The 12747-nt window shown below is 34.4% G+C and overlaps 1 protein-coding gene across 1 annotated transcript in view; it reads left to right on the top strand.

The window, feature by feature from the left end:
- Positions 1–6301, top strand: part of LOC127838837 (homeobox protein ceh-30-like) — a 7153-nt gene extending 852 nt beyond the window's left edge. The window contains exons 2-3 of the mRNA XM_052366835.1: positions 3174–3396; positions 4790–6301. Coding sequence (XP_052222795.1) covers positions 3174–3396; positions 4790–5036 — 470 coding nt within the window. The 3' untranslated portion in view covers positions 5037–6301. The remainder of the gene's footprint in view (positions 1–3173; positions 3397–4789) is intronic.
- Positions 6302–12747: the final 6446 nt, after the last annotated feature.

Here is a 12747-nt window from a genome sequence, read left to right as displayed (position 1 = left end):
ACGTTTGCCGTGTAGAAAATGAGTATTAGAACATTATATATTCTGCTCGGGATAATGTATATGTATTATGTATACTAAGTTGATACTTGATGGCCAAGGTTCGAGGACTCTATTGTTTGCTGGTGTTTTTTTTATATAAAAAGCGTGTGCGTATCACAGTATCAATAGCAATCAAATGTAGGTGGGAATTAAGAAGACCCGTCAAGGTGTCTATATTTGTCGTTAACCCTTTGCATGCTGGGAAATTTGTTGTCTGCTAAAATGTCGTCTGCTCAATTTCTAAAATTAGCATTTTCTTCGATTATTTTCAAAGAATACTATCCGAAAAGCAAACAGTGTGGATCCAGATGAGATGCCACGTTCTGTGGCGTCTCATCTGGATCCAAACTGTTTGCAAAGGCCTTCAAAATTCGGCTCCCGCACTGAAAGAGTTAAGATACCTATTATGGCTCGTAAATACATTATTAACACGTTGTTTTAAATAAAATCAAATATTGCGTTTATTTCTTGTTTACAACCATAAATCTAGAACAAAATCATCTAACTATTAATTGTTAAATCAATTGTATGTCTCGTGTATAATTTACTGCAAGTTTGTATACATTTTGTCGGTTTGCTTTTATATTTGCCATTCAATCTTTCTTGGTTGATAAATGATTCTCGCGGTTGGAACATAAACGTTTTATGAGATGGCATCGATTTCATAATTTATGAATAACTGAATTTGCATGTTCATGCGACATGATTTTCTAGCGTCCCATAAGTCATTCATTTACAATTATATAAATTATTAAAAACATCAGTTTCTAATACGAGGATGATACAATACGCGCATGTAGTGCTATTATGTTGTATATTTTGTTAAATAATATATCAGTTTTATTCAGAGCTACAATTGTTATTTAATTTATTGTTCAACATAAGATTTGATGTTTCAACGTTTTGGAATTTCGAGTTCAAAATAGTAATTATTTATCCGGCAGGTTTAAGTGCGCTAACTCATACTTATCAATCGTAGAAGTATTATTCAGACTGGCTTATCTCTCTGAATTTTGAGGGGCTTTTAGTTGACCGCGAGCAATTAACACTTTGTCAAAATATACTTCAAGATATTTCATGTCAATAATACATATTCACTGTCCTGAATAGGGCGATAAACTTATTCATTGACTCAATTCTATATTACCATTAACCTTAATTTATCCTAGATACAGTTAATGCACGCCCGTGACAATTTGATCCCGATAACGTTACAAAACGACGCTCGGCTTCGTTATCTGCATCAGCTGAAACATTTCTTTTGTGTAACACCTCCATTGTCTTAAAAAACTGCAAACTTATGAACAAATTGATAAGCCAGAGATTGCGAATTTCGATACATGTAACGAGTTGGTTGCAGCTAAAAACAAAGCGATTAAAGATACGCGATGGGCCGATGAAGATGATCTCGGCGATTCTGACGAGAAGAAACCCGAGAGGAAATAATTGTCAGTAACAAAAGCGGTAATGAGTTGCGATGAATTTGTGGTTAGTGTCCATGTCCCTGGATTTTAGTAATCAGAGATGGTGGTAAATGGACCCACTGGATCGAAGCGTCTACTGGCGACAGCGATTTGTGTAGGCCGACATATTTTCTCTAAATGCCCGTTTTTGCAAATAACACAAAAACGTCGTCTGTTAATATGAGATGTCACATGGAACGAAATAAAATTGATTGTCGGCGTTGGACCTTCGGTATTTAACAGTTGCCAGTGATCACTGAACGAAAATATAATGTCTTATTACGGCCACTTTTAGAGTTTCAAGGAGAATAGTTGGTTTTGTTAACGGAATTTTTATTGCAATTACATGTATAAACTGTATGTTACAAAATATAATTAATAATATCAACGATAATAATAATAATAATAATAATAATAATAATAATAATAATAATAATAATAATAATAATAATAATAATAATAATAATACTAATAATAGTAGTAGTAGTAGAAGTAGTAGTAGTAGTAGTAGTAGTAGTAGTAGTAGTAGTAGTTGTAGTAGTAGTAGTAGTAGTAGTAGTAGTAGTAGTAGTAGTAGTAGTAGTAGTAGTAGTAGTAGTAGTAGTAATTAAAATAATTCTACATCATTAAATAATAATTCTAAAGCGATTGCAATTCAACGCCCAGCGATCATTACCTTTAAAATATTATTGCACTGCACAAAGCTATAAACATTTTCATAGTAGTCTTGTAATGTTTATTACCCGTGTACGTCGTTTACAAATAAACAAAACGGCAATAATAATCAAGATAACAGATGAGGCTATCTCGTTCAGATATTGTTACATTTGAAACAAAGCCGTTTTCGGTTAGATATTTATGGTTTTTAAATAGTTTCACACTGCCGCATAGTGTTATCTTGTTAAAACGAACTGTTAAGGAACGTTTGGTTTAAATAACACTATCTGCGTCATCTAGAAATTTTTTCTTAACCTTATTTAAACGCTAAAACAATAGATTGCGCACGGACCATGCGTGCGAATATCACCCACTATGTCCAAATGTGAAACGCAACGCCGCACGGTGTTGTGTTGATACATTAAAAAGTTACATTCCACCCCTTCAGAAGATAATGCAGCTAATGAAACTAGAGAAAATGGTAACACAGACCCAAAAGATTGTGATGTATCTTCTTTTCAAAACATCGAAGCTTGCGCTGATAATAAAAATGCTGGGATTTCGATCCTCTTTTCAGAAACAATTGCTCGTTTTGATAGGAATTTCTATTGTAAGTGATGACAAAAGAACTTTAAATTACTGCCGGCTCTAAGTTTGAATCGGCGAAATCTAATACACAAACGACAAGATGCTGTTGATGCGATCGTTTTTTAAATCTGTATTCACTAAAACACATAATCGAAAATCTGTAACATTTCAAAACAAGACGAAAGCATTCTGCTGCATTTTTTACGCGTTACTTTGAAGCGGACAGTGTAGCTACTGACTAGTTTGCGTGATGTTCCAAGCTTCCCTGAAGCAACTATTGCCGCATATGGTATAAGACCTATTTTCGCATGAAGCGTATCCTATAATTTATAAACGATATAGATAAACTCTTTAAACATAACACATATGTTCAAAACATGTAAATATAAACTCAATAAATACAATCAATATATTTTTCGTTTCCAGAATCTAGAGACGGAAGTCCGTTCTCCACGTCTGACGGTTCACCCGACGACAAGTACTGCAAGAAGCCCCGGAAGGCGCGAACCGCCTTCACCGACCACCAGCTGAATTCCCTCGAGAAAAGCTTCGAGCGCCAGAAATACCTGAGCGTACAAGACCGAATGGAGCTGGCGGCGAAACTGAACCTGTCCGACACCCAAGTGAAAACCTGGTACCAGAACAGACGGTATGTGTTGGCAACAACAAAATGGTTTTGAACTCATTCAAAAAAAGCAGCAGCATTAGATTAACAAAACGCAATGAAGAAATAATTTATTTGCTAATTAAACCTGACACCGTTTTAATCACATTAAAGGTGTCTTTTATCTTGCCACTTTACCACAAGAGATCATTAGGTGTTACTCTTTGAAATCGGGCGGTTATGATGGATGAAATTGTTCAATTAAATGATGAACAATTCTACGTGTTCCCCGGGGACGCAACTGGCTTCTGCTTATTGTAGACTTTATGGACGTAATATCGTGCCAGGCATTGGTAAAACATCGGAAATAAACCATTAAAACCGAGGTGAACCAAATGCTAACATATTGGCGGCATATGGGTCTTAACTTTGTACCGTTAATTAAAGATGACAATGGAAGATCACCGAGAGTGCGAACTATTCACGTTTGTTTTATTCGAGTGCATTTGCAGAAACCGAAGCCAATATATTTTAAAAGATAACTTCATGAAACTTTTGCTTTTGGAAAAGTGAATAAAATGCTCGTGTGTCACAAAGCTCTCGCAATCCTAAACCGTTAAATTGCCTTTTAATTATTCAACGTTGAAATATAATTTATATCTCCGCTGCTAGTATTTTAGCTGACAAATGAATGCTGTCAATACAAATAAAAAATGAAATGACAGAAGGCACACAAAACCAAAGTGATTTAAATGCAGTTAATAAACCATTTGTAATATATATGTTCTTCTCAAATAAACGCAAGTTGATATGAATATTATATGCGAGCATTTTTCGTTCAAAATATTTACTCAGATACAAGTAACGCAATATTAAACTGGCAGATGCTGAAACAAATCGAAATGTCTATTTTCCGCTTGAGCATTCAAAACCAAAAACCACTAAGATTAATTGCGTTAATGCTTGTTTTTACATTATACATGTATCTGTTATTATATTCATAATACACTAACATTTAAATTGTTCGTCGTGCCAGCTGTTGTTTTTCTGGCGTTCTTGTTGTTGTTGCTGTTTTGTTAAAAATACACATTTATTACATGGTTTTAAATTTAAATGATACTATTCAGTAAGTTTGAAAAACGTTATACACGTTGTTCCAATTGTCTTAGATAATTGGACGTGCAAACTTGATTATTACTAAATTGAAATTTGACTCAAATGATTTTTGGATTTGAATGAGAAATTATCGTCCTCAGTTTTCAGTTCAAGTAGGTTTAATTTTCATAATCATATTAGTTCAATATCACAAGCATCATGCAATAATTGCCCTAATATGGTATTCACTTTACTTTTTCAAGCATACCAACCCCGTGCTCTTTGTCGCATATACGTTTTCACTGAACAGAAAAGTACAGAAAATATTTGTTTATGAATTCAGAACAAAGTGGAAGCGACAGACAGCGGTGGGTCTGGAACTCTTAGCGGAGGCCGGAAGTTACGCGAACATCCATCGAGTGATGCAAGCCAGCCCCTACTGGAGCTCCTACCCAGGCACTCACGGGCCCGGCCACGCCCTACTCTCGGGAATAGACTCCCTGTACTACAGGCAGGGGGTGACGCCTCTCTCATCGCACCGGCAGCTCGTGTCCCGGATGTACCTTCAAAGCATGGGCCACATAGCGTAAAGATATTGACATGATCTTATACAACGTGATTGTGATTGCAATTTTAATTTGAAGTCAAATGAGGGGGTTATGGCATTTTTGTTTCTTCTAAACTATCATAACTTTTCCGAAAGTGATGGCGTCTCAAGATTGACAGACAAATTGGCAGTGCAGTATAGGAACACTTGCGTAGGGAATATACTATGTATTATCATATAAAATCATAGTGACAGCGTTTTGTTCTACATATAATTAACAGGTTATAGTTTTTAATAGGCCGCGCATATTTTGAAATGATGGTGTTTAACGATTGACAAATGGTAAAGAGCTAAACGTCTGTGTATACCTACCATGCATAATACGAAAAATAAAAAATATTATTTGTTTTAGTATCATGTACTTTAAGCCATTTGCCTTGTACTTTTGTGCAATTACAGTTTGTAATACGTCTATAAAGATATGACCGAATATTAACAATGTTTTCATTGCTTTAGAGCCAAAACTGTTTAAACATAAAAGTGTTCGATTCTACTATAAATGTTTCATCATCAAATCGATTGGTCGTTTGTTCAATTTCATTGTTTCAATAATTGAAAAAAAATCATTGGAGGAGAGGTGTAATAGTTATTTTTATGTTTTATGTAGTTTTAAATAATGACGAAAGAATACATCTGGAATTTAGATTTTTTAATCATTTAAGTAGAAAATAAATAATTAAGATAATTTGTAAATGCTGCTTATGCATTGAATGTGTTCTTATATTGTTTACTTATTAAAAAAGTAAATGACATTAACACTTCTGCATGTGTTAATATTTCTGAAACTATCGGAGCTATGGTCCATTTATAAGGCCATAATTTTCTTTTAATATGGTACAAAGATACATTGTCTTCATGGTGTTTACTGAATTAAAACTACATTTTTTACACGAATTGGTGTTAAAAATTATCATCTTGATACATATTCAAAATTCCGTCCGTTTTATTTTTTGAAACATTTTTTCCTATTGAACCAGTTGTGTTTTTTAAAGTTGATTTAAACGCTTCACTTGTTCAGTTAAAAGCTATTAAAACGATCGAATGGATGTTACCATGTAATGTTTATCGTCTATTTTGTGTCACGTGTTTGTTGACGTCATTGTCTGACGTCATTATTCTGTTGTTTTTGTCTGTTTCATAGTATTAATATGATTTCAATGTTTCTCTCATACCTTTCACTCTGTACTGTTGATGCAATGTTTGTTAATGTCCTAACATTGGGATAAGGAATAAAGTATTTATTAACGATGACAGTTGTATTACCTTCCGATTCTTATAATATATGCATTCACACATAGTCAAGCATTGGAATCAAACATTAATAAAGACCAAATATTTATATTTAACACGTTCAGGCAATCAACGAGCACAAATGCAAGTTAACTTTAGCAATATGATATGAAATCTTTGGTTTAACCAAGCATTAGATAAAAAATGTTTTCACATGTTCGTCTCTTTTGAATAGCTCATGTGTCACGGTTTTGCCGAAAGTATGGTTTGTAAATCAAGCAACTTCTCTATTGGCCAGCACACTTTCTACGTGCAAAACATTATTAAGACATTTAGCATTTATAATGGGATACAAACTCAATAAACACAAACACATTGAGAGTAAAGGCTATGTATAACCCTCAACACCGTAAATAAATCTCGTATCGTTACTTAATTACCCATACACGCAAAAATAAATTAAGCTTTTTTAATTAATTCCGCGGTTTATTAAATGCGGTTTATGGTAATACAAACCAACAAGTCGAGTGGTGTACTTTTTTATTCAATACGGACGACTGGTTTGGTTGCTTTTATTGAAATCAAATCGGCATTCATAAATTGAAATGGAGTAAAGTGATTAAAATGCGTCGTAATTTATTATGGTAAAGTTCATGAACTGTATATGCATGTGCGGAATGTTTCAGAAAGTAAGTTTAAGACAATACAATTTAATTAAGTAAATAAATGCATATAATTGAAACATTGGTTCAATATCTTCGGTTTATTTTAAGGACGCAGAAAGAAATTAATAAAATTTGTTTTACAAAATTTTAAATCGTAAAATAATACATACGCTGGCGAAAAAAAACATAAGAAACAAGTTGATGAGAAAACGTTTTTACTTATTTTGTTCAAGAAAGAACTGAAATCCTTCAAAGGCCACGTATAATTGCTTTTAGTAATTCGCCTCAAACTGACATTGTTATGTTCTAAAACGCGCTTTTGTTTATGCATTAAGTTTGTAAAACTACCTTTCAATTTAAATAAAACTCCAGTTTTACTAATACATTAAGTACACGCATATCATTTTTAAGGATATCCCCGATAAGTACCCAAGCAGTTCAGCTTAAGGCAAAAACAAATTGTCGTTTTTTTCTTACAATAACAACGCCAAAAAAGCTAGTAGGTCTGGGTAAATTTTTCTTATTGTTTAACCTTTTAACGAATTCGTGGAATTGAGTTGCTTAATTTCATTTAAACAGACGAGCTATGTGCGCTGTGCACTGGACCGTGTCGCGAACTCACTGGCGGGGACTAGGGAGCATTCCAAGCAGTCTTACTTTAACCCATTTATGCCTAGTGGACTCTCCCATCCTTCTAAATTGGATTATTTTATTTCCAAAATTAGGGATGTATATTTATTTCTATATTTTGAATATTACTTACTGAAATTTCTTTAAGCAAACAGCGCAGACCCAGATGAGGCGCCGCATCATGTGGCGTCTCATCTGGGTCTACGCTGTTTGCAATGTCCTTTTTTCAGGACGCTAGGCATGAATGGGTTAACCGGCGCGCTGCTACGAAGTCGAATTTCTTAAATACGATTTTGCAATAACATTAAACATCTTACTTATCTTTATTTAACAATTAGCGATTATGATCGAATTATGAAACAAATAGCGCAATCTAAATAGTTTTCATAGTAAATATTGTGTAATTGAGCAGTATTTATATAAAACATCAATATGGAATTTAAAAAAATTGGGCTACCGAAAACAAAACAAACTTGTGTACACCTTGCATAAAAGGAATACATGTATATGGAGGAACCAACATATAAACTGTTTTGATAGATCTGAGGACTTTCTTTCTGTAAACCCTTTTCAGGGAGAAAGATTTGTGGTCCTGGGTCCAGAATCATTATCATACAGTCGTTTGTTCCAAACAGTCGGATAATATTTAAATATTTTAATTAAGAACAGTACACCCCAACACACACATGACACCCTTCCATGGGTGATTGAACATAGAGTAGGAAAGATTTAATGCATTTAAAGGTGGCATTACATTCGCAATATAATTTCAACGCGGTTTCTTTTAAAACAGTGGTATAACTCTTTTTGTTCCTGTTTTCTTAAGAGAAAAACATGTGATGATGCTATGTCTAAAAATTTCATGGCATTTTCGCATTTAAAGCAATATATAAACCACGTGCGTTGTACTCTTACCTTCATATTTTAAAGATTTTTAACACACACACACATTACTTTAGGAAAAATCACTCAAATACCGTGGCGCATCGCGTGATAAATTCGAATTAACGACGTAAGCACACCATAATCTATGATGATAAGGCATTTCAAACACTTTTCAAATGAATAGTGGGCTATTAAAATTACCCAATGTCATAAAAGTTAACTACCAGATAAGCGTTACATAGAATTGTCAAATTATCACATCCGAGCAACTCATCCGGAATATTGTTACGCATTTAGTATCCATGAACATAATGATGCCCTAGCATTAAACGCCTATTTAACTTATTATATACACGTTTAAATAATTACATCGTAAATATACTTGACCTAAACACCACCTGTTTAACAGTTTTTGCCGTTGCGCAAAATCCCACAGATATGAGTTATCAAATTATAAAAATTATGAAATTAAACCGCATAATCAAAACTCAGGTGCGACGATCCTTCGACCACAAATGACAAATAAAAACACTAAATATCTCACATTAATTCTTTCATTACCTTTCCAACTTAAGAAATTGCAAATAAAAATTGTAAACGTTATTCAATTATGGTGTTCTTTTTTATTCCATTGACAATAAAAAATTGATGGCGGATGTTAATTAAACTTAATTAATCATTCAATCGAATTAAAGTATCTAAAGATACTATTTTACAAATTGGTTTCCGTTTGCAAAAATGATAACGGTTATTTATAAAGAATGTTTTATGGAAAGAAAGTGTAATTTTAGGACACGTCGGAAAAACATGTGTGCAAAAGAGTCATTCATTATGAAACTTCTTAGGAAAAAAAAGGTTTGAGCCGCGCTCTTAGAAAAAGAAGTTTAATGCTTGTGCGTAAAGTGTCGTCCCAGATATGCCCATGCAGTACGCACAGGCTAATCGAGGACGACACTTTACGCCTAAACTTGATTTTTGCGTAAAAGAGACTTTCTTTAAATAAAAGGTATCATAAAATCGTCCCTTATCAGGGTCGACATAAAAGTGTCGACCCTGATAAGCTTGGTCGGACTGCATTAAACCCCCTTTTCACAGAACGAGGCTCATTAATTTTGTATGAAGAAAATTCTTTCGATTCGCAATTGTTCAAAAGGCTTGAAAAACCGAATTATTTATAAACTACACTTGCACAAATATTTGGAAGTTTTTTGTTGAGGGTAATTACACCGATGAATAAGAAATGTTTAAATACATGTATATATAAACATAGTTAATTAACCCACCTCTATCAAAATTGATTATTACAATCGTGTAGGCGTTTGTAAGGCGTATTTCGTGAAACATGTATGCATGTATCGCTAACAGTTTATACTTATTTTAAACATATTACAAAGAGTGAACGGCCCAATGGTGGAATACGGGGACAGCTCAACCGTTCGGGGCTGATATTTAAGCAGACTTTTAAAATTGCATATTTACCCAAAATCTGCACTACACATAGATGTGCGAAAAAAATAATATCAACCGTTACAATCTCAGATGAAAAAAATGTTGGCTTATGGAAATTTTGAAAATGATACATGCTTCTTTAAAGAAAAAACTTCGCGGACGTGAGTGTTACTACCAAGGTGGTTCCCAACTTTGACACCACCAAGTTCAAATGATTATTTACCCCTATAGTCTCAGTATTTTTCCACAGTTATAACTTTTATTGAAGCGTTTTCTTAATTCCTATCCGTACAAATGTGACATTTTTATTTTCTTAAGTAGAACATTTACCATCGTTTACACTTCAGCAACCCGCTGCCCAATAGTTCTCACGAAAGTAAAAAAGCCGAAGTTTCAATACAAGTTATGTTTATTTACAGATTAGTATATCGAATTTATTGCGCGATTCTGCTTGGCTAAATTTTCTTTTAAAGTAACCGGTCCGTAAAATCGCCTACAGGTGTTTTCGATGTTATATCAAAATCTACGCCACATTCGGCTACAGTCACCGTGAAACAGTAGGACCAGATGACGATGATAATAGCTATATTCGTGTCACGTTTATAATACCAGACAAACGGTGTAATAGTAGGATAAATCGCGTTGTAATAACAGCTTTACGTCGGACAACAACAATCATTCGCATGCGGAGGGCATCCCTACAATAGCTGATTGGTGGGTGATTTATGAGTAATACACCCTCAAATTTGTTACTTCTCAGTGTTGTAAGCCGATCAGTGTCCCAGACGCGAATTATTTACACTGTAGCATCGGTTCTGGTAATGAAAGAAATGAGAAAATTATCATAACTTTAGCCACCGACCTTAAAAGGTACATGTGGATTGTAATGATAAAACATGTACTCACAAGGTTAACCATTATTTTACGTGTTTTTTTTTCACGTTTACAGCGCATGCACTTTTATGATTGCAACATTTTTGTACAATCAATATCTCAAAATACACAACTTGTTAAAGTATTGTTAATTATTCATGTCATAACCGATATTTCTTGTTAATTATAAATACAGCAACTAAATATGGAGAAACTATTGCACAAGCATCAGAACTATTCACTATGTGTATAGGTTTGTTAAATAGAATAAAAATATATTATATGAGTCGCGTTCTGAGAAAACTGGGCTTAATTCATGTGCGTAAAGTGTCGTCCCAGATTAGCCTATGCGGATTGCACAGGCTAATCAGGGACGACACTTTCCGCTTTTATGGTATTTTTAGTTTCAAGGATGTTCCTTCTTAACGAAAACCAAGTTGAGACGGAAAGTGACGTCCTTGATTAGCCTGTGCGGACTACACAGGCTCATCTGGGATGACACTTTACGCACATGCATTTAGCCCAGTTTTCTCAGAACAAGGCTCATATAATAATCGTTGGTCTTTCTTGAATCTGATTTACTGATCACTTGCCTTGATTTAATGTTTGTTCAGTAAAAATATGCATATTATGGACATAAAAGAACGACACTACAGAAGATGTATACTATCAGCATTGATATTTCTTTACATTTCATGTAAAGAAAAGAAGGTTGCACATTCGCAAATATAACACTTCTTCGTTATAGGCAACATTAATTAATTTTCGCTAAAAGCAGTGTTGTTTCAAATGCATCGCTATATCTTGTTTTAAAGATTACAGTAGCTTGAGAAAAAAACTATTGAGAGAACCCCATATGGCATTTGTAAATATTACTCAAAAGTATTATGCTTACAACACCCATTTCTCACCAAGAGAGTCTAATCATTTGCGCATCAATACATGAGCAAATATTATTAAACTGGGAACAAATAGCGACAAAGTTGTTAACTTTTTTTCAAAGTGCTAGAATATATAGTTTTAAATTTATACAAAAACGTTTTATTTAAATAACCCATTCATGCCTAGCGTCCTGAAAAAAGGACATTGCAAACAGCGTAGACCTAGATGAGACGCCGCATGATGCGGCGTCTCATCTGGGTCTCCGCTGTTTGCTTAAAGGAATTTCAGTAAGTTATATTCTAAATATAGAAATAAATATACTAAACATCCCTAATATTGGAAATAAATTGATCCAATTTACAAGGATGGGAGAGTCCACTGGGCATAAATGGGTTAAATAAACCTTTATACATTAAAAATAAAGCCTCACGTGTATCATGCTTGGAACCATCAGTGCTTACCGGTAACTATTAAACCGATAGCACTGTTTCCATGACTTCCTTTTTTGCGGTTATTTGACATTTGGCATTAAGGATAATATACAAATAAGCCACGCTATGAGAAAACCGGGCTTAATGCAGTTGCGCAAAGTGTCGACCCAGATAAGCCAGTGCAGTCCGCTTGGGCTAATAAGGAAAGACATGATTAACGGGATTTTCGTTAAGAAGGGACTTCATATCATCAAACAAAAACGTGAAATCGGAAAGCGTCGTCCCTGATTTGCGTACTGCACATGCTAATCTGGGACAACACTTTATTAAGCCCAGTTTTCCCAGAGCAAGGCTCAATTATAAGTGGCCAGATGCGTCTCTTGACTATATGGGCCGTGCTCCGTGAAAAGAGGATTTAATACATGTGCGTAAAGTGTCATCCCAGATTAGCCTGTGCAGTCCGCACAGGCTAATCAGGGACGACACTTTCCGCCTAAACTACATTTTCGCTAAGAAGAGACTTTCTTTAAACAGATAGTATCATAAAAGCGGAAAGTGTCGTCTCTGATTAGCATGTGCTGACTGCACAGGCTAATCTGGGATGACACTTTACGCACATGCATTATATCCTATTTTCACAGAGCACGGC

The sequence above is a fragment of the Dreissena polymorpha genome, chromosome 7 (assembly GCF_020536995.1).
Source record: "Dreissena polymorpha isolate Duluth1 chromosome 7, UMN_Dpol_1.0, whole genome shotgun sequence".
In the NCBI taxonomy this organism is placed as follows: domain Eukaryota; kingdom Metazoa; phylum Mollusca; class Bivalvia; order Myida; family Dreissenidae; genus Dreissena; species Dreissena polymorpha.
This window is presented reverse-complemented; position numbering and strand designations above follow the sequence as displayed.